Source organism: Rhinopithecus roxellana, chromosome 14 (genome assembly GCF_007565055.1).
Source record: "Rhinopithecus roxellana isolate Shanxi Qingling chromosome 14, ASM756505v1, whole genome shotgun sequence".
Classification (NCBI taxonomy): domain Eukaryota; kingdom Metazoa; phylum Chordata; class Mammalia; order Primates; family Cercopithecidae; genus Rhinopithecus; species Rhinopithecus roxellana.
Genome location: NC_044562.1, coordinates 36,219,748 through 36,245,082, shown reverse-complemented (window position 1 = coordinate 36,245,082; position 25,335 = coordinate 36,219,748). Strand labels below are relative to the sequence as shown.

At 39.6% G+C, this 25,335-nt stretch overlaps 1 protein-coding gene across 1 annotated transcript in view; it reads left to right on the top strand.

The window, feature by feature from the left end:
• Positions 1-15,415: 15,415 nt before the first annotated feature.
• LOC115893159 overlaps positions 15,416-25,335 on the top strand; it is an 85,764-nt gene continuing 75,844 nt past the window's right edge. Inside the window, exons 1-2 of the mRNA XM_030916112.1 lie at positions 15,416-15,577; positions 15,672-16,400. Coding sequence (XP_030771972.1) covers positions 15,416-15,577; positions 15,672-16,400 — 891 coding nt within the window. The remainder of the gene's footprint in view (positions 15,578-15,671; positions 16,401-25,335) is intronic.

Genomic DNA, 25,335 nt, shown 5'->3' with positions numbered 1-25,335 from the left:
ACTGGTTACATAGTTCTTCCTTTAGCTGTGAGAAGTTTGATCAATTGAAGCCTTCTTCTCTCAACTCGTCAAAGTCATTCTCCGTCCAGCTTTGTTCCGTTCTGGTGATGAGCTGCGTTCCTTTGGAGGGGGAGATGTGCTCTGATTTTTTGAATTTCCAGCTTTTCCGCACTGCTTTTTTCCCCATCTTTTTGGTTTTATCTGTCTCTGGTCTTTGATGATGGTGACGTACTGATGGGGTTTTGGTGTGGGTGTCCTTTCTGTTTGTTAGTTTTCCTTCTAACAATCAGGACCCTCAGCTGCAGGTCTGTTGGAGTTTGCTTGAGGTCCACTCCAGACGCTGTTTGCCTGGGTATCAGCAGCAGAGGCTGCAGAAGATAGAATATTGCTGAACAGCGAGTGTTGCTGTCTGATGCTTGCTCTGGAAGCTTCGTCTCAGGGGTGTACCCAGCTGTGTGAGGTGTGAGGCGTCAGTCTGCACCTAGTGGGGATGTCTCCCAGTTAGGCTACTCAGGGGTCAGGGACCCACTTGAGCAGGCAGTCTGTCCGTTCTCAGATCTCAACCTCTGTGCTGGGAGATCCACTGCTCTCTTCAAAGCTGTCAGACAGGGACATTTACCTCTGCCGAGGTTTCTGCTCCTTTTTATTTTATTTTATTTTATTTTATTTTATTTATTTATTTATTTATTTTTTTTTTGAGGCGAAGTCTCGCTCTGTCGCCCGGACTGGAGTGCAGTGGCTGGATCTCAGCTCACTGCAAGCTCCGCCTCCCGGGTTTGCGCCATTCTCCCGCCTCAGCCTCCCGAGTAGCTGGGACTACAGGCGCCCACCACCTCGCCCGGCTAGTTTTTTTGTATTTTTAGTAGAGACGGGGTTTCACTGTGTTAGTCAGGATGGTCTCGATCTCCTGACCTCGTGATCCGCCCGTCTCGGCCTCCCAAAGTGCTGGGATTACAGGCTTGAGCCACCGCGCCCGGCCAGTCCGTTCTCAGATCTCAACCTCTGTGCTGGGAGATCCACTGCTCTCTTCAAAGCTGTCAGACAGGGACATTTACCTCTGCCGAGGTTTCTGCTCCTTTTTATTTAGCTATCCCCTGTCCCCAGAGTTGGAGTCTATAGAAGCAGGCAGGCCTCCTTGAGCTGTGGTGGGCTCCACCCAATTCGAGCTTCCCAGCGGCTTTGTTTACCTACTTAAGCCTCAGCAATGGCAGGTGCCCCTCCCCAAGCCTTGCTGCTGCCTTGCAGTTAGATCTCAGATTGCTGTGCTAGCAATGAGGGAGGCTCCATTGGCGTGGGAATCTCCGGGCCAGTTGTGGTATATAATCTCCTGGTGTGCCGTTTGGTAAGACCCTTGGTAAAGCGTAGTATTAGAGTGGGAGTTACCTGATTTTCCAGGTGTTGTGTGTCTCAATTTCCTTTGGCTGGGAAAAGGAATTCCCTTCCCCCTTGCGCTTCCCAGGTGAGGCGATGCCTCACCCTGCTTCAGCTCTTGCTGGTCGGGCTGCACCCACGGACCAGCACCAACTGTCCCACACGCCCCAGTGAGATGAACCTGGTACCTCAGTTGAAAATGCAGAAATCACCCATCTTCTGTGTTGCTCACACTGGGAGCTGGAGGCTGGAGCTGTTCCTATTTGGCCATCCTGCTATTTTTTTTCTTGTTTCCAGGTCTATTAACTTATTGTTTCATTTTGGGGGATTTTAGGTGCTTTCTTTTTCTCTGTAATGGTGGATGTTTGAAATAGGAGAGGTAAGGGATAGAGTTAAAAAAATATGCCTTAAGGAAGCAAAGAAGACAGCTCAGATCTTCTTTTCTCCTACAGGGAACACATCACTTAGACTTTGAGAGGGTGTTACAGAGACAAAGACTAGAACAATATTTGATTTATTGGATATTTTTGGAAAAATTTAGTTCATTTATTTGCCTATGCTGTTTATGAGCACTATTTAGGTGCAAGAATATACAATGTAGAACCTACTGCCTAGCATAATGTATGAACTCAAAAAAATATTTGTAGAATAAGGGAATAAATAAACAGATAAGCCTCACCCCATACCACACTTTATCTAAGCCCCCACCATTTGATTCTTACTTTAGACACTTGGACCATTAAGAGGCGCAACAGCTGGACTATTCCCTAATCCTTACCAGTAGAATGAGATCAGATACTTACTTTCTTGTCCCTAATTCCCAGAAGTGAATTTGGACATGTTTAACTGTAAAGGGAAGTTTTAATTGTGATGCTTAGTAAGAGGTGGCTTTTTTTTTTCATAAGATATAAACTAGGAGACTTCTTCATACTTCAGACAGGCTAGCTCATGGCTAGAACACACCTGTCCCTGTGGACCACTATGACATCCTTCTGGATTAGGAGTGAAGAACAATTGATTATTGCCAGAGAATCTTTTTCTTTGTTCTTTTTCCCCCTCAATGGATATGTGGATTCTAAATTTTAATTGATTTCTCCTGATTGATTTTCCCATTAGCAATTTATGAGAGTACAGATTCCTTTTCATTGGAACACTGTAAGTTCTCACTCTTGGAAGCTTCTGCCAGCTTGGTGGAAGGTGAATCTAAAAAGCTCACTGGTTTGTTCTTTAATAGTTCTGATGTTCCATAGTTCTTTTTTTAATTGACAAATAAAAATATTTTATAAATATATAGTTGTATATATTTATGGAGTACAAAGTGATATTTTGATATATGTATATATTGTGGAATAATTAAGTCATATATATTTATGGAGTACTAAGTGATATTTTGATATATGTATAATTATGGAATAATTAAGTCAAACGAATTAACATATCCATCACCTCATCTGCTTATCATTTTTCTTGTGGCGAGAACATTTAAAATCTACTCTTTTAACAATTTTGAAATGTATCAGTAAAACTTATTCATTCTATCTAAGTAAAATTTTTTACGCTTTGACCAATGTCTCCCCTTTTTCTGTTTCTATGAGTTTGACTTTTTTAGATTCTATATGTAAGTGAGATAATGCAGTATTTGTCTTTCTGTGCCTGGCTTATTTTGCTTAACATATTGTCCTCCAGGTTCATCTATATTGTTGCACATGACAAGATTTCCTTCTTTATAAAGACTGAACAGTATTCCATTGTGGACAAATACTACATTTTCTTTACCCATTTATCTGTTGATGGACACTCAGGTTGCTTCTATATCTTGGCTTTTGTGGATAATGTTGCACTGAACGTGGGAGTACAGATATCTCTTTGACATACTTATTTCAGTTTATTTGAATATATAGCCAGAACTGGGATTGCTGGATCATATGGTAATTCTATTTTTAGTTTTTTTGTGGAATCTTTGTACTGTTTTTCAGGATGACTGTATGAATTTACATTTCTACCAACTAGGCTTCCCTTCTCTCCATATCCTCACCAACACTTATTATCTTCCAACTTTTTGATGATAGCCATATAGCAGGTGTGAGGTGATACCTCATTGCAGTTTTAATTTGCATTTTTTTGATGATTAGAGATGTGTGTCAGGTCTTATTCATTTTTGTACACTGTGAACTTAACCCTGTAATGACACATAACAGGCATTCAATATTTTTTCTTAAACTGCTGAGGTAGAGCAGTGGTACTCCAGGGATATGGGAATGAAATATTAGAGCTCATATTTTTATTTATCTGCATTGATAAGAAGTAAATCAAGTTTTGCTAATGTTTGATATGTAGATTCCACTCTTACCCTTACTTGGTCCATACATGGGTAAAAAAGATATTTTGAGGGAAGATTGGGAGTTCTAGAACATGGAGAATTTGACAGCTCCAACTCATTGCCTGGTCCATGAGCCCAGCTAAATGAATTTTAAATTATGTTGTGTTAGTTTGAATTAAACTAACTCAAGATGGATGCATGGCTTAAATATTCCAGAGAACATAAATCAAAGATAATTCTAGTGAACTTTTCAAAAATTGCAGAGCTTACCCTTCTATTCTTACTGCAAGCACGTTCTCAGCCACATTGCGAAGTAAAAACAATGATAATATACCTTACAAGAAGTCACCTCCCCAAAATTGACTTTTCAGTATGTGGATGTACACCCTCTTCTGTCAACAACAGAAGGCCCTAAATGGATATTGTGTCTTAAGATATTAGCTAATGGTGGTATAAAGCCATCACCATTAGCAAAACATTTTAAAGTAATATTTGCTTCATCTTCTTATAACTCTTTGGTGTATGTTTTATAATGTGCATAAATACTAATATAGAGACACAGTAAATGATGGGCATCTTTAAAAACCAACAAGAATTTGCTATCAAAATGTGTGGAAACTCTTACAGAAGAGCATGGTCCTCAGGATCTGCTTTTTTTTTTGGTTTTATTTTAGGAGGCAGAGGAAATACTTAAAAAGGCAGACAAACTTAAAAAGATGTAAATATAGTACACTTGGTATAAAGGTGTTAAAGGAGAATAAATGGTAATTTGAGGGTTTTGGAAACAGTTTCTGGAAAAGACAATGTCTGAACTGAATTTGGAAAAAGGAGTGATGGTTAGCTCAAGGAAGAGAGGTGGCAAAGGGATTTCATATAACCAAGATGTGAAAAGCATGAAATGCATTTAGTATTCAGTGGATTTCAAGTAGCCTAATAGTCCTAGAGTGTGAAAGAAGAGAAGTAATGTAGCCAGAGAGGATTCCAGGGATATAGATAGGAGCCATGGCCATGTGTGCCAAAGACCCTGGACTCTATTCAGCTGGCACTGGGAAGCCAATAAAGCTTAATAGTGGGAAGTCAGATTTGTACTTTACATAAATCCCTCTAGCTACAATATGGAGGGAAGATGGATATTAGAACATAACACATGGTCACTGTAATCAACTTAATTGGTATTGGATGGGAATCAGGACAATCCAAAAGTAGACTGAAGTACATGTAGAAATGTGATATGTGACAAAAAGGATAATTCTATTCAGTGAGGAGGCAATAGGATTATTTAATAGTGTTGGCACAAATAGACATTCATCTGGAGGAAAATAAAAATAGACCCCCATCTTATTTTTAAAAATTTATTTGACACTTATACACACTCATTAACACTTATAAATATGAAAACCAAACTTAGAAATAAATTATAAATAGGCCAAATACATAAATAGTTTCAAAAACCAATAAAAATCTTGCAGAAAAAGGTAGGATTTGCATCTACAATTTAGGGGTGGAAAACTGCATCTTAATCAACAATGGAGACTCAAAAATTATAATTGAACTGATAGACATTTTTGATTCTTTGAAAATTGATATAATGTGTAGGCAAAAGTTTCCATAAAGTCAGTAAAGGATTATTCTAGATAACTATTAATGTAGATGACATAATAAGGATAATATTTACAATGTGCTGGTTGAGTTCTCTGGGAAGCATATGGAGTTAGGGGTGCAAAAGGTTTATTGGGGAGTAAAATATTTGGGGGAAAAGGGAGGAGCAGGTGGTGCCATCACTCTTGTTACAAGCTGACTTAGCCAGCCAAGTGGGAGTTGTGGAGCAAGGATGTCTGTTGGTGGAGTCCTGTGATGGTGGAAATGGAGAGAGGCATGCCCTCAGCTATCACTGCCTCACTCATTCATTGGCCATGGGCTGCCTGAATAAGAACATTATGATCTTGGTTCAAATTTGAGGTAGACCCTGCATAAGTGAATAGCTGCAGGCTGTCAGTGAACCATACTCCTCGCAGCTGGGGACTGAGTCCTTTATCGTAGCAGGGTCTGGGTGTGGCAACTCCATGTTTGCCACAAAACTCTTAGAATATCCTGAGAAAATGGCATTTGATTCAATAGTAAATAGGGCAAAGCACATTTGTAGACAATTTACTGAAGATCAAGACCAAATGGCCAAGAAACATTGGAAACAATGCTTAGTAATCTGGAAAGTGAAAATTAAAATAACAATAGACTATAACTTTATACCTATAATAGTCACAGAAATTAATGAGAGCTACAATACTTTTTAAGGTGGAATGTGAAGTATTGTAGCTCTTTGGGAAAGCTATCAGGCATTATCTATCAAAGGTAGATATACCCCTTAGACCCTAAAATTTGACTCCTGGGAATCTATCTTATACAAATAAAATCTTTGGTTGATAAATATATATATATAAATGATTTTTACAACATTGTTTGTAGTTGTGAAAAACTAGAAATAAATTGAATACCCTAAATAGGGCAAGGGCTGAATGAATTATGATATATTCACACCATGGAATATTATGCAATTATTTAAAAGAATGAATTAGTAGCTATTGCAGAAGAGGTGGTGGGATTTTTTACTAGCTCTTATTGAATGAAAAAAGAAAGATGTAGAGGAGTATTGTATTGGTCTGTTCTCATTGCTGCAAAGATTATATCTGAGACTGGGTAATTTAAAAGGAAAGGAGGTTTAATCGACTCACGGTTCAGCATGGCTGGGGAGGCCTCAGGAAACTCACGGTAATGGTGGAAGGGGAAGCAAACATGTCCTTCTTCACAGGGTGGCAGGAAGGAGAATGAATGAATACCCAGTGAAGGGGGAGGCCCCTTTTAAAACCATCAGATCTTGTGAGAACTAAGGATGGGGGAAACCATCCCCATGATTCAAGTATCTTCACTTGGTCCCTCCCACAACACATGTGGATTATGGGAACTACAACTCAAGATGAGATTTGCATTGGGATATAGCCAAACCATATCATTCCACCCTTGGCTTCTCCCAAATCTCATGTCCTCACAGTTCAAAACATAATTGTGGCCTTCCAACAGTTCCCCAGAGTCTCAACCCATTCCAGCATTAACTCAAAAGTCCAAGTCCAAAATCTCATCTGAGACAAGGCAAGTCTTTTCCATCTATGAGTCTGTAAAATCAAAAGCAAGTTAGTTACTTCTTAGATACAATGGGGGTACAGGCATTGGGTAAATACACCTGTTCCAAATGGTAGAAATTGGCCAAAACAAAGGGGCTACAGGCCCCATGCAAGTCCAGAATCCAATAGCACAGTCCCTAAACCTTAAAGTTCCAAAATGATCTCCTTTGACTCCATGTATCACATCCAGGGCACACTGATGCAAGAGGTGGGTTCCCATGGCCTTGGGCAGCTCGGCCTCTGTGACTTTGCAGGGTACAGCAACCGCCTCCTGGCTGCTTTCACAGGCTGGCACTGAGTGTCTGCACCTCTTCCAGATGCATGGTGCAAGTTGTAGGTGAATCTACCATTCTGGGGTCTGGAGGATGGTGGCCCTCTTCTCACAGCTCCACTAGGCAGTGCCCTTGTGGGGACTCTGTGTGGGGGTTCCAATCCCACATTCCCCTTCTGCACTGCCCTAGCAGAGGTTCTCCATGAGGGCTTTGCCACTGTAGCAAACCTCTGCCTGGACATCCAGGGGTTTCCATACATCCTCTGAAATCTAGGTGGAGGTTTCCAAACCTCAAGTTTTGACTTCTGTGGACCCACAGGGTCAGCACCATGTGGAAGCTGCCAAGACTTGGAGCTTGCACCCTCTGAAACCATGGCCTGAGCTGTACCATGGCCCCTTTTAGCCACGGCTATAGCAGCTGGGATGCAGGGAACCAAGTCCCTAGGCTGCACACAGCAGGGGGTCCCTGGGCCTGGCCCACAACACCATTTTTTTCCTCCTAGATCTCCAGTGCGATGGAAGGGGCTGCTGCAAAGTTCTCTGAAATGCCCTGGAGACATTTTCCCCATTGTCTAGGTAATTAGCATTTGGCTCCTCATTACTTATGCAAATTTCTGCAGTGGGCTTGAATTTCTTTCCAGAAAATGGGTTTTTCTTTTCTACTGCATCGTCAGGCTGCAAATTTTCCAAACTTTTATGCTCTCCTTCCCTTTTAAACGTAATTTCCAATTTCAGATCTCAATTTCAAAGTTCCACAGATCTCTAGGTTGGGGGCAAAATGCCACCAGTCTCTTTGCGTAGCAAGAGTGACATTTACTTCAGTTCCCAATAAGTTGCTAATCTCCATTTGAGGCCACCTCAGCCTGCACTTTATTGTCCGTATCACTATCAGCATTTTGGTCAAAGCCATTCAAGTCTCTAGGAGGTTCCAAAATTTCCCACATTTTCCTATTTCGTGAGCCCTCCAAATCTCTAAGAATTTCCAAACTTTCCCACATTTTCCTCTCTTTTTGTTGTATCCTCTGAACTGTTCTAACCTCTGCCTGTTACCCAGTTTCAAAGTCGTTTCCACATTTTTGGGTATCCTTATAGCAGCACCCCACTCTACTGGTACCAATTTACTATATGAATCTGTTCTCACATTGCTTCAAAGATACTACTGAGACTGGTAATTTATAAAGGAAGAAGGTTTACTTGATCACAGTTCAGAATTGCTGGGGAGGCCTCAGGAAATTCACAATCATGGTGGAAGGGGAGGCAAACATGTTCTTCACAGGGGGGTAGGAATGTGAATGAATGAACACCAAGTGAAGGGGGAAGCCCCTTATAAAACCATCAGATCTTGTGAGAACTAACTCGCTGTCGTGAGGATAGGATTGGGGAAACTGCTCCACATGATTCAATGATCTCCACCTGGTTCCTCCCACAACAAGTGGGGATTGTGGGAACTACAATTGAAGATGAGATTTGGGTGGGGAACATCCAAACCATATCAAGTATATATAAAATTATCTCTCTCCCGCATTTTTTCTGCTAAACAATGATGAAATATACTTTATTTATATATATATGTGTGTGTATATATATATACACACACACACAAACACACACATATACACAGATGAATGTTAACTTGAGTTACCTTGCAAGGAGTCGGGAGGGTTGATGTGGGTGGAAGAGGGAAGATATGTCCAAGACAGGCAAAAGAAGATATGAACAAATTGTACCAAAAAAGCATACATATGATCTCATTATGCTATAATTTCTAAACCTAATAAGAAAGGCAGAATTGGGGCTTACACAGCTTGCAGTAAAGAGATAAATGAAAAAAAATGGGTCACAGAAATGGAGATCACTATATGCAATTTTGTTGGATATATAAAAGTCTTTAGTTTGTACCAGTTTACTAGATGCCAGAAATATTTACTGGCTATATATAAATCAAACAGTATCTGGCCATATGAACTGAAAATGAAAGCATGGTTGTGGAAAGCACAGGGCTTTCAGTAAACTTACATATGTCTATCACTCAGCAGAGGCTAGGTTATATTACAGTGACAAATGACCCTCAAATCCAAGTGGTTTACAGCAAAGGATGCTTTACTGCTCATGTTATGTGTCTGTTATAGATTGGCTTCAGTTCTGCTCCATGCCACTTTCACTCAGGATTCAGCACCTATCTGGTGAACAATCTAGAGGCTGAGAAAATGAGATCATAGTTAAATTTATGCTGGCTTTTACAGCTTCTGCTTAGAAGGGGGTTCTTTCACTGGTCAAAGCAAGTCACATGGCTGAGACCACTGTCAATGAAATGAGGATGTATGACCCTTCTGCAGGGAGGATCAGTAAACATCCCCCAGGGTATAAAGATCTGCTTTATGACAAAGAGTGTTAATGAAGTGTTTCTGTGTGATCACAGTAGTGAATGTTATGAAGGATTGGTGGATTAATCAGTGGTGAGAATTAAGAGGAGAAATAAAAGGAAATACATTGTGTATGCTACTTTTTAGAATTAAATAAATGTTATTTTTATTATCCACTGGGTGTTAAGTATAAAGACACTCCTTTTGATTTTTTGTTTCAATCACAGATCACAGACCATCTCATCACATTTTCATAAAACAAAGTAAAATCCCTTTAATTCATATTCTGAATATAGAAAAATTATGATAGGCAGAAGGGTAAAATTTTAACTACATATTTTATTTTTCTGAATTTTAGAATTCACAGCAGTTTATTGATAAGAAATACAATGATCATCACAAATCAGAAAACAGATTCCTTCCTTTATAAATTATAGTATAAAATGGTACTGTTTTGTGCTTTTTGCCAGAGTTTAAGTATTTGCTTGTTAAAGAATCTTCCAAATAGATTTTATTTGCAGCTATCAGTTTAGTTATTAAATTTTTACTTTGGTTAGGAAAAAATTTGAAGAAAGTGCTGCAACCTCTTATTACACAAAATGTACAGTACTTCTTACTTGTTATTCTATTTCACAAGTTAAATTAAATTTCAATCCTTCACTGTTGTCTAATATTTCAGATGTTTCCTACAACATACTTAAACAAAATTTCAAAAACAATTGTAACATTATCTGAAATGTTTCACCAGTGCAATTTATACAGAACAGTGAATGGCAAAAGTACCAAGTGTGGTTCAACAGCTGTTGCTCATCTACTGTGGGCTGAGTAGAGGCAGTTGTATCCATGGTGACCTATCTGACTTAGTGAGAGTGGGAACTGCGGGATTCTCACAGGGGTTAATGACAGAGCAAACGCTGGAAAGTCAGCTTTCATCAAGCATTTGGCCTCAAATGGTTTTTTTCTTTTTTTAAAAAAACAAAGGATTCACTTTTTCTAACTCCTTATTTTGTAAAGCAGACAAACTTCGTATTGTGCTTAACAAAAGAGCTGTATATCTGAAAACTAATTCGGAAAAAAAGGGCTTACAAAACAAACTATACTTCACTTTTGTCCTATATTTTAATGTAAAATGTGCTTTATGATTTTATATTTATTCAAATACTGCACTCTGCTTCTTCCTGCCAAAAGGTTTAAGGTAGACTAGAACAAAGGCATATGAATAAAGTCTATAAAATAGGTGTAAGAGTCTTACACATTATGAGTGGAGAAAAGAAGTGCATTAGAAAAAGAAATATGACTCTGTAGTTTCTTTCAGTGGGCCCTATGACACTAAAAAGCATTAATAAACTTCATACCTTGGTATAAGTTGGAGGATTAAAAACCCCACCATCATGTAGGTGATTTCGATTTGGGGAATGCACCTGGGATTTGGGGGCTGGAGGGGAGGAGGAACCTATTATATATTCACTTCTGCATTGAAAATATCAGGCATTGGGTGTATATCTGGTTTGAAAAGGTTTCTGTCATAACTTTGTATCTGGAAAAGATGCCGGTTGTCAAATAAAACAGAGAATCAAGTTTTTATGGGGGCTTTATTGGTGCCATTTCAGTGGTACTCTTTTCATAAGTGCCTCTGGCTTCTGCATCAGTGGGGGAAAAAATCATGACATGAGCTCCAACTCCAGGATCCATGTTAAAGTAAGTTAATACATAGAAAATAAATCAACACTGTCTATTTTTAAAAGACCTTTGCCATGCACAATACAGACTACTACCAGAGGATTGGCCTGGAGCTCCTGATAGTGCCTTAGCCCCAGGGTCTTCATGGGGTAATTCCTGAGGGAATGGTGTTAATGGATAGAGGCCCAGGCATTCTGCTCTCCTGTAGACAGCAGAGGTTTCTAAAACTCTGAAAGAAGCAGCAGTAATCAGACATTGAAAAACATTGGCTGTAATTAAAGATTTCTTAGATTCATTGCCTTTCAGTACTTTAAAGATTCATTAAACTGGGGAATCTAGACCTATTATAAGCAATTCGTAACTTCTCATTTTTGTAGGACTGTTATAATGGAGCACACTTTACTTGTTCTTTGAAATAAGATTAGTTGATTTTTATGTTTTAGTTACTGAAATTTCTTAATTTCTAATATAAGTGACAAAGAAATAACTTTCAAGAAAAAACGTGAATTTCAAAGAGGTCATATACCAAGTTTTGCTTATCTTTTATTGAGTTGTATGTATTTACTCTACTATAATATTCACTCTACAAATTACAAATTCTGTTTTCTTGAGCTAGCAAAGCAAAAAGATCACCATGTATATTGGGGACGGCTATGACTGAATGTAAAGATGCATGCAACTTAACTGAAAATGCTGTATGTCCTCTTCTTTGATTACGTGCAATGCGTCTTTTAACTTATTATGAGAACTGTCTCAATATAAAAATATTTTTCTTACACATATGTGAATGAGATGATAAATGTGTTTCTTCACGCACTAATGAATCAGTCATACTAGTGGTCCATGTGGATGACATAAAGGTCATGCCGATGTTGAGAGAAGAGGTTGTCATGGTTAATATGAATGGTCCCAGATCTGAAGGAGTGTCTCTTCATTCTCCAGGACAGCTACTGGACTTGTATCTTATGAGAGCTTTGAGTAGCAGGAAGAATGTAGGCTTTGAAGTCACTAACTTGGCCTCAAATGCTGGTTCTTTCACTTCCTAGTTGGCTATAACTTCAAGCAAGCTACTTGACCCTTTTGATCCTCAGTTTTCTGATCTGTGAAGTGGCGATCAGAATACTGTAGAGAGGATCTATCTGGTACATAGAAAGCAGTTATCAAAGAGATAGTTCTTTCCCCCCCACTATGACTTCCTGGTAGTATATGGAAAGTCTTAATATTTTCACTGGGTTTTTCTCAGGCCCATGGTTCTGGACTTCCTGGCTGGAAGGACTATACTGACATATCTAGTCTTTTAGTCTGGTCTAGGTATTTCCAGGACTGCTAGAACTTGCTTAGTTCTTATTGGTTGTCTTTCAGTCTAATTCTAGATTTCAAGTCATTCCAATTTATAAGTGCCCTTCTTCTAAGATTTGTAGCTGCTTGGTCTGGACCTGTTCTGATTTCTGCTGTAAAATGGAATTCTAGGATCCTTGAGGATGAGAAGTTCTACCATGCAGACAGTGACAGAACCATTTTTCTTTATCAGACTGATTATTTTATTTAGTCACAGGACTGCAAAATTCTTCTGTCCATAAATATTTATTGAGCGCTTACTCTGTTCCAGACATAGTTCTGGGAGCTAGAGATACAGCAATGAATAAAATCCCAAGGTCTTTAGGCACACGGAGATTGCATTCTACATTGCAGTGAGGCAGAGATAGGGGGAAAGTAAAACAGAATATGTAAGTAAACAATTCCATGGAAAAGACAGTTTGTTCACAGTGCTAAAATCCTGTGAGAAGACAAAACACAATAATACGAGTGACATGGTATGTGTTGAGGGCTGTAGGGGCAATGTGAGCTTTGTAGTTAGAGAGTCCTTTCTGATGTAGTAACATTTGAATTTCCTGCTCATTACTATTATTCACATCTTATCTTTCTACCCCTGCTCACCCCCAAATTCCAATCTGCCAGTCTAGCAATTGTTACCATGACATGATAAAAGGTTGGGAGGCAAGAATTGTAGGTGACAGTTATTTGGAAAGAGGGACTGTTAATGCAGGGATAGGAATGTGCCCATGGCTGCTGACTTAACTGAATCTAGCTAGTCTCTTCTCTCAGTTTTTGAAGTGGGTCCACAAAGCAGAATCTGCTCCTGGATAGGAGCAAGTACACAGGAGGGTTTTTTTTTTTTTTTTTTCTCAGTTGCAAACATGAGTATTAGGAAAAGCCTTCTGAGCTTATGCTGGAAGACAACAATATAAATGACTTTTTAGATCAGGGTCCAACCTGTTTATCAAAGCAAGTAATTTAGACAACAACCTTTATGGATAGAGGCTCAGAGCAAAGGAATCAGAGGGGTGTGTGTGTGTGTCTGTGTGTGCATTTTTCACATGAGAGTGAGAGGGAAGGATGCCAAGGAAGGAAAAAGAGTCCAACTGGACATTGTCTAGTTGAAAGATAAAACATTTTGCAAGTTATGTGCTGTACTTTCTGGCTTCTGTTTTTTTCTTTTTTTTAGATCACTGACCTTGAATGTTTGCTAATAAAGTGATGCTAATTTTAATATTTGTAAAAATAATTATCATAATGGTATACAAGTCTGTAGGATGAGGAACTTATAAATGATATTAATATCCTATAACAAGATGAGTGAGATAGAGGCAATTTTACATTTTTCAGAGGACAATCCAAGAATGGGACTTTTATTAGAGTAACAAAGAAAAATGAAGCACTGACAACTGTAAATGACAGAAGTCAAATGTAATAATAGTTGAATATCAAAGAAAAAAGTGATAGCCTAAAATAAGATATATTTCTGAGGATAGTAATTAAAATATTTCCTATATAGCATAGAAGGGAATTCTCTGAACTAAAGGAGATGGAAGACACGTATGGTTGTTTTAAGTCTGGGTACAATTTATTTTCCTCGTGTAGTCTGTGCGTTATAAAGGCATACCCGTTGAAAAGGAAACTTTTGTTGGGTTACCCCTCCTGTCTTTTAAAGATCAGGGGGAAAAAGAAGCCTTTGCTGTTATAGATGCAGTTCTCAGAATCTCACTAGAGGGTGGTGTTGGTTCTAAAACCGGAGGTCACTGCTACTCTCTTCAGCACATTCATTACTAGGCTGCACTTACGTTTAAAGAAAAGGTAAATTCAAGTGTTCTCAGTCTTCCCTAGTAGTTGGTAAATGTCAAATCTGAAACCTTTCAAGTGCCCCTGCCAGTTCTGGCTGGTTGTAGCCCAGAGGAGACAGATAAAGTAGTGAAGAGATTATCGGAGGAGTTGGGTGGCGGATTCTAATTTCGGCTCCCGCACTAACTAGTAGACAAGGCTCCCTGGGCCTTTGTCTCAACTGTAAAACAAAAATGATGTCCTAGTTGATCCCTAAATCCCCATACATCTCTAAAATTATGAGATTCAAACCAAATTGTTGGTCTAAAATGCTGAATAATTTCTCATGCTCTTAGCCAGACTAAGGAACAAGTAAAATCTAAAATTATTAAATTATTAATAATTAAGATATAATGTAATGTTATAAGTGAGGTTTAATACAGATTCTAATATCAAAGAAGTTTAAAATTAAAATGCCAAGTCTTTTGTCTTGCCAGGGAGCCTTAGAGCCATGGTTTGTATCTGAGCATTCTGTGGATAATTTCAGTGACTTAATGTATCATCCAAAGATCTCTCCTTTCTTGGTTGCTAGCTTACTGGAAATGAGCAAAATATGTTTTTATATAGGATTATATAGAGAAAGGAGGCTGAACCATTGTCAAATAGGAATGTTTTAGGATAGAGACTGAACTCCCCACCTGCATTTATCTGACTTGGATTGTATCTGTGCTTTGTTAAAAGTCAGTCTTTGGAGGAATTTAGTTGGTTCAGTTCCTTTCACCCTCATGTCTTTTCAGCTGACTCCTCTTCCTTGTTATATTTACTCACATTGCAGAATGAACTTAGAATCCTTTCCTGTAACCCGAAGCAAATTATGGAACCCCAAGATCCCAGTAAGCCTTAGTTTATCTCTGCAAGGACTTGACTTCTAAGAATTGGCCTGAGAGCCTGCAATTAGCCTCTGACCACGCGAAGCTTCACCCCATCACGCCAAATGCTTGGACATTCATACTCAATACCTCCTTTCCTCCAAATTGCTTTGTTTGGCAGAAGGTTTCTTTCTCCCCCTTCCTTCCCCGCAACCTGGATTTTGTTGCATTTCAGGCTCGTGTAGCAAATCTAAACTTCCTAAAATATGCACGGAGCGCCTCCGGGTTCGCACACGCGCGCGCGCGCGCACACCCTGGCTCGAGTACACCAGCCCCGCTGGGCCGGCTCCCAGTTGCAGAACACATTCCATTCTTCGCGCTCAGGCACACCCCTCCGCAGTGACGATTGGTCGGGCCGAGCCCCCTCGGCGAGGCGAGGCTCCTAAGAGGCCCAGACGCCTGCCAATCCCCACGGGCTGTCAAAACAAGTCTCCCTCCCTGTCACAACAGAGCTGAGTGGAGGCCGCCGCCACCGCCGCACTTCCTGGGACCGCTGCGCCGCAGTCCGCGGGCAGGTGGCGGGTGCGCCCGGCCGCAGTCGCCCGGCTCTGGCCCCTATCGGGCCGCGGGCGTCCGGGCTCCAGAGGCCGCCTGGCTGGGCGCCCTGTGCCTTTTGTCTGGCGCAGAGCCGGCGTTTGCATCACATTTCGTATACCTCCCTCTCTTTTTTTGCCTCTCCTTCTGCCTCCCGCTCACATCGCCTCCCTACTCCCGCCACCGTCCCCCCGCCGGACTGCTAGCCTCCTAGACCAAAGCCTGAGGACGTCTTTGCCCGAGCGATGTCCCTTCTCCAGAAAGTTGCCACCGCCGCCGCCGCCACTGCCGCCGCTGGGCGGTGAAACAAAGTCTGGCGGGGCCGCCTCCCTGTGCAGGAGCGCACCAGTGCCTAGCGGCTGGACTCTGCTGCCGGGCGTCCCGCCTTCTCCCGGGGAGCCCGAAACGCGCCAGGCCATGGCCGAGGGCGCGGCCGGCAGGGAGGATCCGGCGCCGCCTGACGCGGCGGGGGGCGAAGACGACCCCCGAGTGGGCCCGGATGCCGCCGGGGACTGCGTGGCGGGGGCCTCTGGGGGCCGGATGAGGGACCGTCGCAGCGGGGTCGCACTGCCGGGCACCGCCGGGACCCCAGCGGACAGCGAGGCGGGCCTCCTGGAGGCGGCACGGGCGACCCCTCGGCGCAGCAGCATCATCAAGGTAAGCGAAGCCGCGCCGCACCGGGAGCGTGGCTGTGGGTGATGGGTGGGTCGGGGACCTAGGCAGGATGTGCGGTGTCCGGAGGCATCCAGGCTCGGCATTGTTTTCTCCCATCTCCTTCAACGCCAAACCTTCCTTCCTCATCCGGAGGTTCCCAGACTTAGCTGTCAGCCGTGAGACGCACAAGTGACTTTTCCCCCCTCCCCCCGAAAGCAGAGGAAAAGTTCCGCTTTGCGTCTTTGCGTTCTGATGGATGCTTTCCCTCATTTTCTCTGCAAGCTTCACTAAACCGTTGATGGAGGGAGGAAGGGAGAATTCAGGATAAATGCAGACCCACCGGATGGTTGTGCATTGCTTTCCAGCGAAGGGTGAGCTTTTTTCGTACAATGAAGAAAATGCACAGCTTACTCTCAAGTGGAAAAAAAAAATCCCCTCTAGACTTAAATGATCCCGAAATTCCAAGACATGTGAACTTTCCCGGTAGGCAGGTAGAGTTTTGAGTGGACCCTGCACCACAGTAAAGAGCAATGCAAGAGCCCAGAGTTTTTGCACTGCAGAAAGCACAACCGGAAAGCAATCAATCCCCCAAGCATTATCCCTTGTCCTTGTGGTTACCACTACATCCAGGGAAAACGCTTCCTGACCCGCTAATCACCTCGCAGAATTTCTCTCCATCCATTTGGCAAGGAATTTGTAAACCTCTTTCCTCCCCTTTCTCTTTCCATCTTCCTTCCACTTGGGGCTTGTTTCTTCTGTTTGAGATTTCCTCTTTTGGGAGCATGACTTTGGGGTAAGGTTATTTGGGTAAGAACCCTCTGGAAAAGGGCCTCAGTGTAAATGCATGTGAGTAATCAATCATATGCATGTCAGATTAAAATTGATTTTGGTGAAGCAGTCAGTATAAAACGACATATATGTATGTATATATGTAAGTATATGTGTGTGTGCGCATCCACACACACACCTCAATGACAATGAAAGATGGACTTTGACTTACTGTTGAATTTATTGGGTTCACTAATATATTCAAAAGCTCTGTTCAGGGTTAAGCTGCGTAACCAGTCCATCATGCATGTTCCAAACTCCCAGCACCAGCTTAGGTAGACTGACCACAGAATGTGGCTCCAGTATAGTCTTTTTCCCAACAATGACACATGGAAGTTTAAAATCAGTGGAGAGCTTTCTATAATATAGAAAGAAGAGTGGGTGGTAATTACAAATGACTTGGAGTAGTTTCTGTTATGTTGTGGCTTTTTGATTATGTGACAGGAGTGTTCTATTCTGGGTGTGAATTTGGACAAACAGAAATTACTATTTTGTTTTTAAACCACAGGTCAGAAAGCATACTGTTTTGAAACTTAAAAAAAATCACAATTAGGAAACACATATATTTTGGATTCTACGATATTGATACTACATGGTGTCCTGTGTGTGTAAAACGGGCACCACAAGAGACTTTAAAATATATGACAATAAAGAGCAAAGGGCTCTATAATGTTGTAAAAAACAAAAGTAATGGAGTATAAGGAATATACAAATTCTTGCAACTGAGTTTGTCACTTTGGAATTGTACTATGCTGGTTTATATTCTCCGAAGGGTCGTTGCTGAGTAATGGTGCCTCTTTTGTTTTGAAGTTTCTTTCTGTGAAAAAAGAAGGGAGACAACAGAATATTAACTTGATTTTTCCCCATTTAATAGTGAATGCAATTAACATTTGGTAAATGGCCTTTAAAATTAAATATATTAGAAAATAAAGTGAATTATTATGTTAGGTTTATATTGAAAAAGTAACACAAACATAATTTAAAAAAATCAAATGTGGCAAAGGAGTGTGAAGGAAAGACCCTCAGACACTCTACATTCCCACTTACGTAGTCCACCCTCACAGATGTTAACACTTTCTTATGTATGCTTCCAAAATATTCCATGCATATGTAAGCATATATATCTATATGTGTCTATGATGAACTATAGCAGCTCCTGATTGATACAAAAAAATTTGGCTAGAGTTTTACAAGCCTCATAGCTTTAAACATTTTTGAAGCCTAGAGGGTAGTCTAAGGTCATTGTGATGAACAAACTAATCTTCAAGGATAATCTGGTAGGTCTTTGGTGGGCAGCAGTCATTGGGGTCTGTTCCCAGAGGCCTTAATGCCCTTCTAAGTGGAAAAAAAGGCAGGTGGTAGGCTCTGTTCCACTCCTTCTCTGAGATCAAGAAACCTTTCTGTTGACGTTCTTGAATCTGCTGCCCCATGGTTTTTTCCCTTTAGGAGAGTAAAAATGAGTTTCCAAAAAAAGTCTAGATCATATAAGAAATACATAGCACATGTTCTATATTGAGAGAAAATGCATTTTTCACAGTTTTGCCAAGAGTTTTTTTAATTTGGAATTGAAATGTACACAAAAAGAAAAGCTTTAGTACATTTTATATCAATCAAAATATTAAATGCTGTTCCAAGTAGCTGTAGTGCAGTAATAATTGATATTCATAATGCTGAGCCACTGAAAGGTTGTGAATCATCAAATATTAAATTCTTTTCAGCTCAGTTTAAGGTATTGTTTCAGAATAGTGCTATCCTGCCAGAAAACAGACTGTCTTGTATATTAATAAAAAGAATGTTTTCAGTAAATTTGCCCTCCCTAATTTGTGAAAACATGTGTTTAGTTGAGAAAACAATTTCCTTCTGAGCTGAGGAAAACAATGACAACATTTATCTGTACGCATCTTCAGAAATTCTTTCTACTGTCATTGTGTTTTTCCCCCTATATAACCAATCCTAGCTTTAAAAACATTCAATGTGAGAATTAAACTAAGTTTTAAAAAATCTGTCTACTTTTTTGTATGTTTTTCTGTGTGATTGTTTCAATAGCATTGACATTGATAAATGCTGCATGTTTTTTGGTAAGCGCATTGTTATATACCACAATAATGCAATAGAATCCATTTTAATTTCTTCTTGATGACTTGTGGTTTGAAATGACAGGTTGGATACCTGCAGTATTGATAATCTCTAACAGTTGTTTACTATTCTGCATTTAAATATATTTCTAATTAAGAAATAAGGCCATTCATTTATCTGGTACTTGATATCAAGCTTATAGTATTTAAAATATTTAACATTTTAGATTATAGCTTATAGCCATATAACTCTGTAATGTTTTCAAAATAGGAAGCAGCATAGCTTATTTACTATATTAGATGGTGGGAACTGAGCTACATACGTATTTTAAAAATAGCAGTTGATTTTTCTTCCATTGTATGTAATACATTGATGGGTTCTACTTTTTTCGACTTCCTTTTGTTCTACTTAAGAACAAATTCTCTAGGCAAGGAAGAATAGAAATTGTCACTTGGATCTCCTGGGCATGGGTGTTGGGGATGAAGATGGGAGTTTGGAATGAGGTGCTGAGAACTGCACTGGAGCAGCTACTTGGGTGTTGTTCATGTCTCATTATTTCATATCACGGCAAGTCTTGCTCTATCATGTCATCGTGGGCTGGTATGGTGAATTTTTGAACTGCAGCCTCAAAGGTGCCCCTTGGGTACCAGTTGACTCCTATCAAGATTATGGCTTTCCTCAGAGGGGCAAGAGGAATGCAGTTCACATTAAGTGCCTACTGCTATGAGTCATATACTAAACTAGGAGCTTTCGTACATTTGTACCACTTAAACCTCATAGGAAACTCTAAAGTAGGGAAGGGAGGCACAGAGAGCTACTGTTAAAATCTGGAGTGATGACTGAAAGTCATGTCTGCTTAATTTCGGAGTTTGTGCTCTTGGGTTGGCTCTCAGATGCAAGAAGTCCACAATCCACGAAAACTTTCTAGGTTAGAAACAGCCCAAAGATGTAAGACAGTGACAGAAGAGTATGCATTTTAGGTCCCATGGTTTGTGGGGTAAATTATCTTTTCTCAACCCTCTTTCCTTCAGTTCAGAACATTTGAAGCTTGATGACTCTAGAAAGGGATTGCAACCTTTTCTGTCTTTGGCTATTTTGTTAGGCCTGTGCTGTACTTGAAAAGGCAGAGCAATCTGGCAGTTATATGGAGCTTACACCCTATTATTTTACCCCAGGCGCACTTCCCCCTTGTCCTTGCAGACAGTGGAATTTGTGAAGCATTGCATTCTCTTTTAGGCTGATACGCAGGTGGAAAAAATACCTAGGTCATAGGAATATATATGAATCTAGGGGAGTAAGAAAATGGGGGATCTTCATTTGGAGCTCTGAAAGTGTGTGTGTGTGTGTGTGTGTGTCTGTTATTTTAAATAGAGACAGTTATGAGGGGAAATTAAATGTGATTAAAAATTAGTTAAAAATTTTAGGCACCCTTTGGATTATATAGGCATTTATCAGCATTTATAGATTTTATTCTCTACAAATACATGTTAAAAGTTCCAAATAACCAACTTATGGATGGATTTTGGAGAAATAACCAGAGGAACTGGCCAGCCTTGACTTTACCGTAAGGGTTGCTGAGAGTGTGCCCTGGTGTTTTCAGTTGCGGCTGTCCTCCTGAGATGTGATTTGGCTGAATGAATGGCACGAACTTCTTAGGTAGATTTGGTTTATGATCCCAGCAACTTCAGTTAGAATGTTACTTTCTCTCAAATTGCCATAGTAACATGGTCACATTTCACCTTAGAAGTGGCTTCTTCTAATTGCAGGGCCTTTCTGATGTGATTTCTTATAGCACCCCTCAAGAAAATGAAGAATAAACTTTAGGTAAACAGCCTTGTCATACTTTGATGAAAGGTTTTTGAAGTGTCTGTTGATTAGTGTTTGCTACTATTATTAGAATTTACAAAATTTGTTTTCTCTTTTGGAAAATATATTAAGGCTAAAAATGTTAGTTAATTACATAGCCATTGAGGGGTTAAACACGCATTGTGATTGCGACTGAATAGTGTTTTCCCAACCTTTCCGTTTTTACAATGGAGAAAACAGCTAATTAAATTTTGTACAGTAAAATGTCAATTGAACATTTATTGCCAAATGACACCTCAGGCACAGCAGGGCATTATGAAAAGATATCAGGAGACAGCCGACCTTACCTTGGTGCTACTGAACAAGCAATTCATTAACTGCTTCTAGGCAATGCCACAGCAAACTAATCTGGCAGTGGCCCAGGCAGTAACTCAATGAAGGAATTGCGGCAGTCTTCTCTGCGCCCTCACTCAGTTCTGTTCAGCTTTAATAACTGTGAATATTAAAAATAACTCCACATTCAGGAGCAATGTCCAAACTGAGATGTGCTTAACACTGAATATTAAATAAAAAAAAAAACTATACAACTTTAGATGCCTAGACAGAGCTAAGAGGCAGGATCTCAGCAACAGTAAATGAGCCATTGATTGTAAGAAGGAGGGAGAGAATCATTGTGTTGGACTTTACATTGAAATCTAAGGTAATAAATCAATAAACTTTATTATAGTGAAACTTTTCAGTTCTGCAAAATCTTATATTTTGAAAAGTGTTTTAATAATGTAAAAGAGGTTTATTCGTAGTTTTGTTGACTCTTATTCACCTCCCTATCCTAGTTCATCTCTGTATTCTAGTTCCTGTAATAGGAAACAATGGACAGAGTTTATTGTAATTAATGATTATACTAAACAGACAATAACTATTAGTGCCAAGTGGCCAACTTCTGTAACAACAGCATTCAGTCTTACATATTGGCAAATGTATTGTGTATTTCAGCTAACTTTTAATGGCAACAAAATCATAGTATGGCGAAGTATTGGAATAGTCCATTGGATTTAAAATTGAATTTCATTTGTAGTTTTATCTGTAACATCTTTTGTGAATGTAAGAGAGAGATATAACCTAGTTTATTTTCAACAGTGCCATTTAAACTCATCTTATTAATAATCAATCTAGCATTACTTTGAGAAAAGTAGGATTGTATACAGTAAGTAGAAAAGAAGCATTGTTTATATTATCATTATCACTTCAGAAAGAAGGCAAGTTAATTTTGAAAATAATATAATCTATCAAGACAAAATAACATAAACTATTTTAGTGTGTTTCATTTCCATATATTTCTTAATTTGTATTCGTAAATTTATGAAAGTGTGTAGCTATTATAGGCAAGGTTATTGTGTTTTTCCTTAATCATACATCTTTGTATTCAAAAGTTTAAAATACCTTTGAAAGATAATATCTGCTTTACTCTTATGCTGACCTTTTTCAAGAGCCTTTAATTTTTAACATTTTTACTTCTTTTCTCTTGACCTTTATTTTAGGTTCAGAGGGTATACATGTATAAGTTTGTTACTTGGGTAAATTGCATGTTGCTGAGGTTTGGTGTATAAATGATCCTGTGAGCTAGTGAGCATGGTACCCAATAGTTAGTTTTTCAACCCAAGTTCCCTAACCCAACCTTCCCCTTCAAGTAGTCCCCAGTATCTATTGTTCCTCTCTTTGTGTTCATGTGTATTCAGTGTTTAGCTACCACTTATAAGTGAGAACATGTGGTATTTGGTTTTCTGTTCCTGCATTAGTTCACTTAGGATAATGGCCTCCAGCTGCATCCATGTTGCTGCAAAGCACATGATATTGTTCCTTCTTACTGCTGTGTAGTATTCCATGGTGTATGCGTCCCACATTTTCTTTGTCCAGTCCACCACTGGTGAGCACCTAGGTTGATTCCATGTTTTTGCTATTGTGGAGTGCTGCGATGAACATACAAGTGCATGTGTCTTTTTGGGTAGAACGCTGTGTTTTCGTTTTGATATATACCCAGTAATGGGATTGGTTAGTCAAATGGTAGTTCTGTTTTAGTCTCTTTGATGAATCTCCACACTGCTTTCCAAGTGACTGAACTAATTTACATTACCACCAGCAATGTAAAAGTGTTCCATTTTCTCCACAACTTCACCAACATTGGTTGTTTTTTGACTTCTAAATAATAGCCATTCTGGTGTGAGATGGTATCTCATTGTGATTTTGATTTACATTTTTCTAATGATTAGTAATGGTGAGCATTTTAAAATATATTTGTTGGCTGCATGCCTGTCTTTCGAAAGCCTTTTAAAAGATGCTATGTACTAAACACAGACTAAGCCCAGGCAATATGTACAAGCAGGCAAACTTGTATTATTTACACGGTACAATATCACGGTTAGAAATATTGGGATTGTGATGCTACTGAGTGTTCAGAAATCAGAGGTACTCAAATTCAGACCACCTTCTCTGTGAGACATTCTCTGATGAGAGGGAGATGGGTGCACAAATAAGGCAAAAAGAGACAAAAGAACACTTTAGTATTAGCTGGGACCAAAATTACAGTGTAGAACCCTAGAAAGCTAGACCTGACCTTGTTGTAGGCACTTTTCCCTAAGGCCCAAATGACTTCAAACCAAAGCAAGCCAAATAGCCTGTATATGTAAAGCCCACATCCCACCCCCCAGATCTGACAGCCGATAATGAGGGTAGGCACACCCTGTAGGGTGTAATTAGGGGCACACCAATTAGGGCCAGACAATAAGGAGTCAGGGACATGGTCAGCAGGGGGAGAATATGTTTCCCCTTTAAGCCTCCCTTGGCTCAGACTAGGTAAGGCCTGGTTCAGGAAAAGGGCAATGGTGTCAGAAGAGTGGTGGCCCTGCTCCCCTACAGGTCAGCCCTGATTGTTGGGTTGGGGAGGAGAGAGAGCAGATGATGCTGTGTGCACTCTGACCTCTCTCTCCTTTGAAAGCTTCATCCCCATATAACATACCCCATTCATGTCCTTAAACTTGCAGTTTCTTAATCATTGATGATGACTAATTTTTGGAAGTGGGGGTGGGGATGGAGGTGAGGGAATTGGAGCCTCATGCTCCCCCTAGAGGCATATATAAGAGATGCAAAGTTATCTTCAGCATTTAGTAAACTCCAGCTTTGAAATATTTTGGAATTATTGATTTTATATCATAATTAAATGTTATATATTTAGAAATGTTATTAATAGTAAGTAGCTTTATTTTTATGTTTAATCTAAAATACAAAACACCTAGTAACATCTTGAATTGGTTTTCCTCCTGAGCAATTTTCTTTATAATAGCAAATACTAATATCATTTGTATGATGAGTCTGGCATTGTTTTGAGCATTAATGTGTATCAAATAATTTAATTCTCACAATAATCATATGATATACATATTATTATTATCTCGATTTTTACAGATGGAGAGATGTTAAGTGACTTGCCTTAGGTTACATAGCTAATAAATGCAGAGCCAAGAAGTAGGTCCAAATAATCTAGCTCCAGAGGTTTCTTTTAATCTTTATGCTTTATATTCTCATCCTCTAAAACAGTATTGATTTAAAGCTTAGCTGGTGTGGATAAAATAGCAGACTTTTTATTGTTATTTTAAACACTAAGTTCAGCTGACAAATCAAAAAGAAGTTTTAAAACAGTTTTGGGAAACTCAAGGATTACTTGAATATACATTTTTTCTCAGTTTCATAGCCTTCCTGTCACATAAAATACCCATGACTTTACTTTAACATTGCATTCCATTTTCCCTTGAGAGGAGTGAGGCTCCTAGTAGTACAAGGATACCTCACATAATCACACTTTGTTTTGTTATACTTTGCAGATATTGCATTTTTTTAAACAACTAGAAGGTTTGTGGCAACCCTGTGTTGAGCAAGTCTACTGGTGGCATTTCGTGTCTCATTTTGGCAGCGTGTGCTCATTTTGTGTCTCTGTGTCACATTTTGGTAATTCTCACAAGATTCTTAACTTTTTCATTGTTATTATATCTATTATGGTGATCTGTGATCAGTAATCTTTGATGTTACTATTATAATTGTTTTGGAGTGCCACAAACTATGCCCATATAATACAGCGAACTTTATTGATAAATGTGTGTGTTCTGACTGCTCCACTGACCAGCTGTTGTCAGTGTCTTTCCCTCTCCTTGGGCCTCCTACTCTGTGAGACACAACA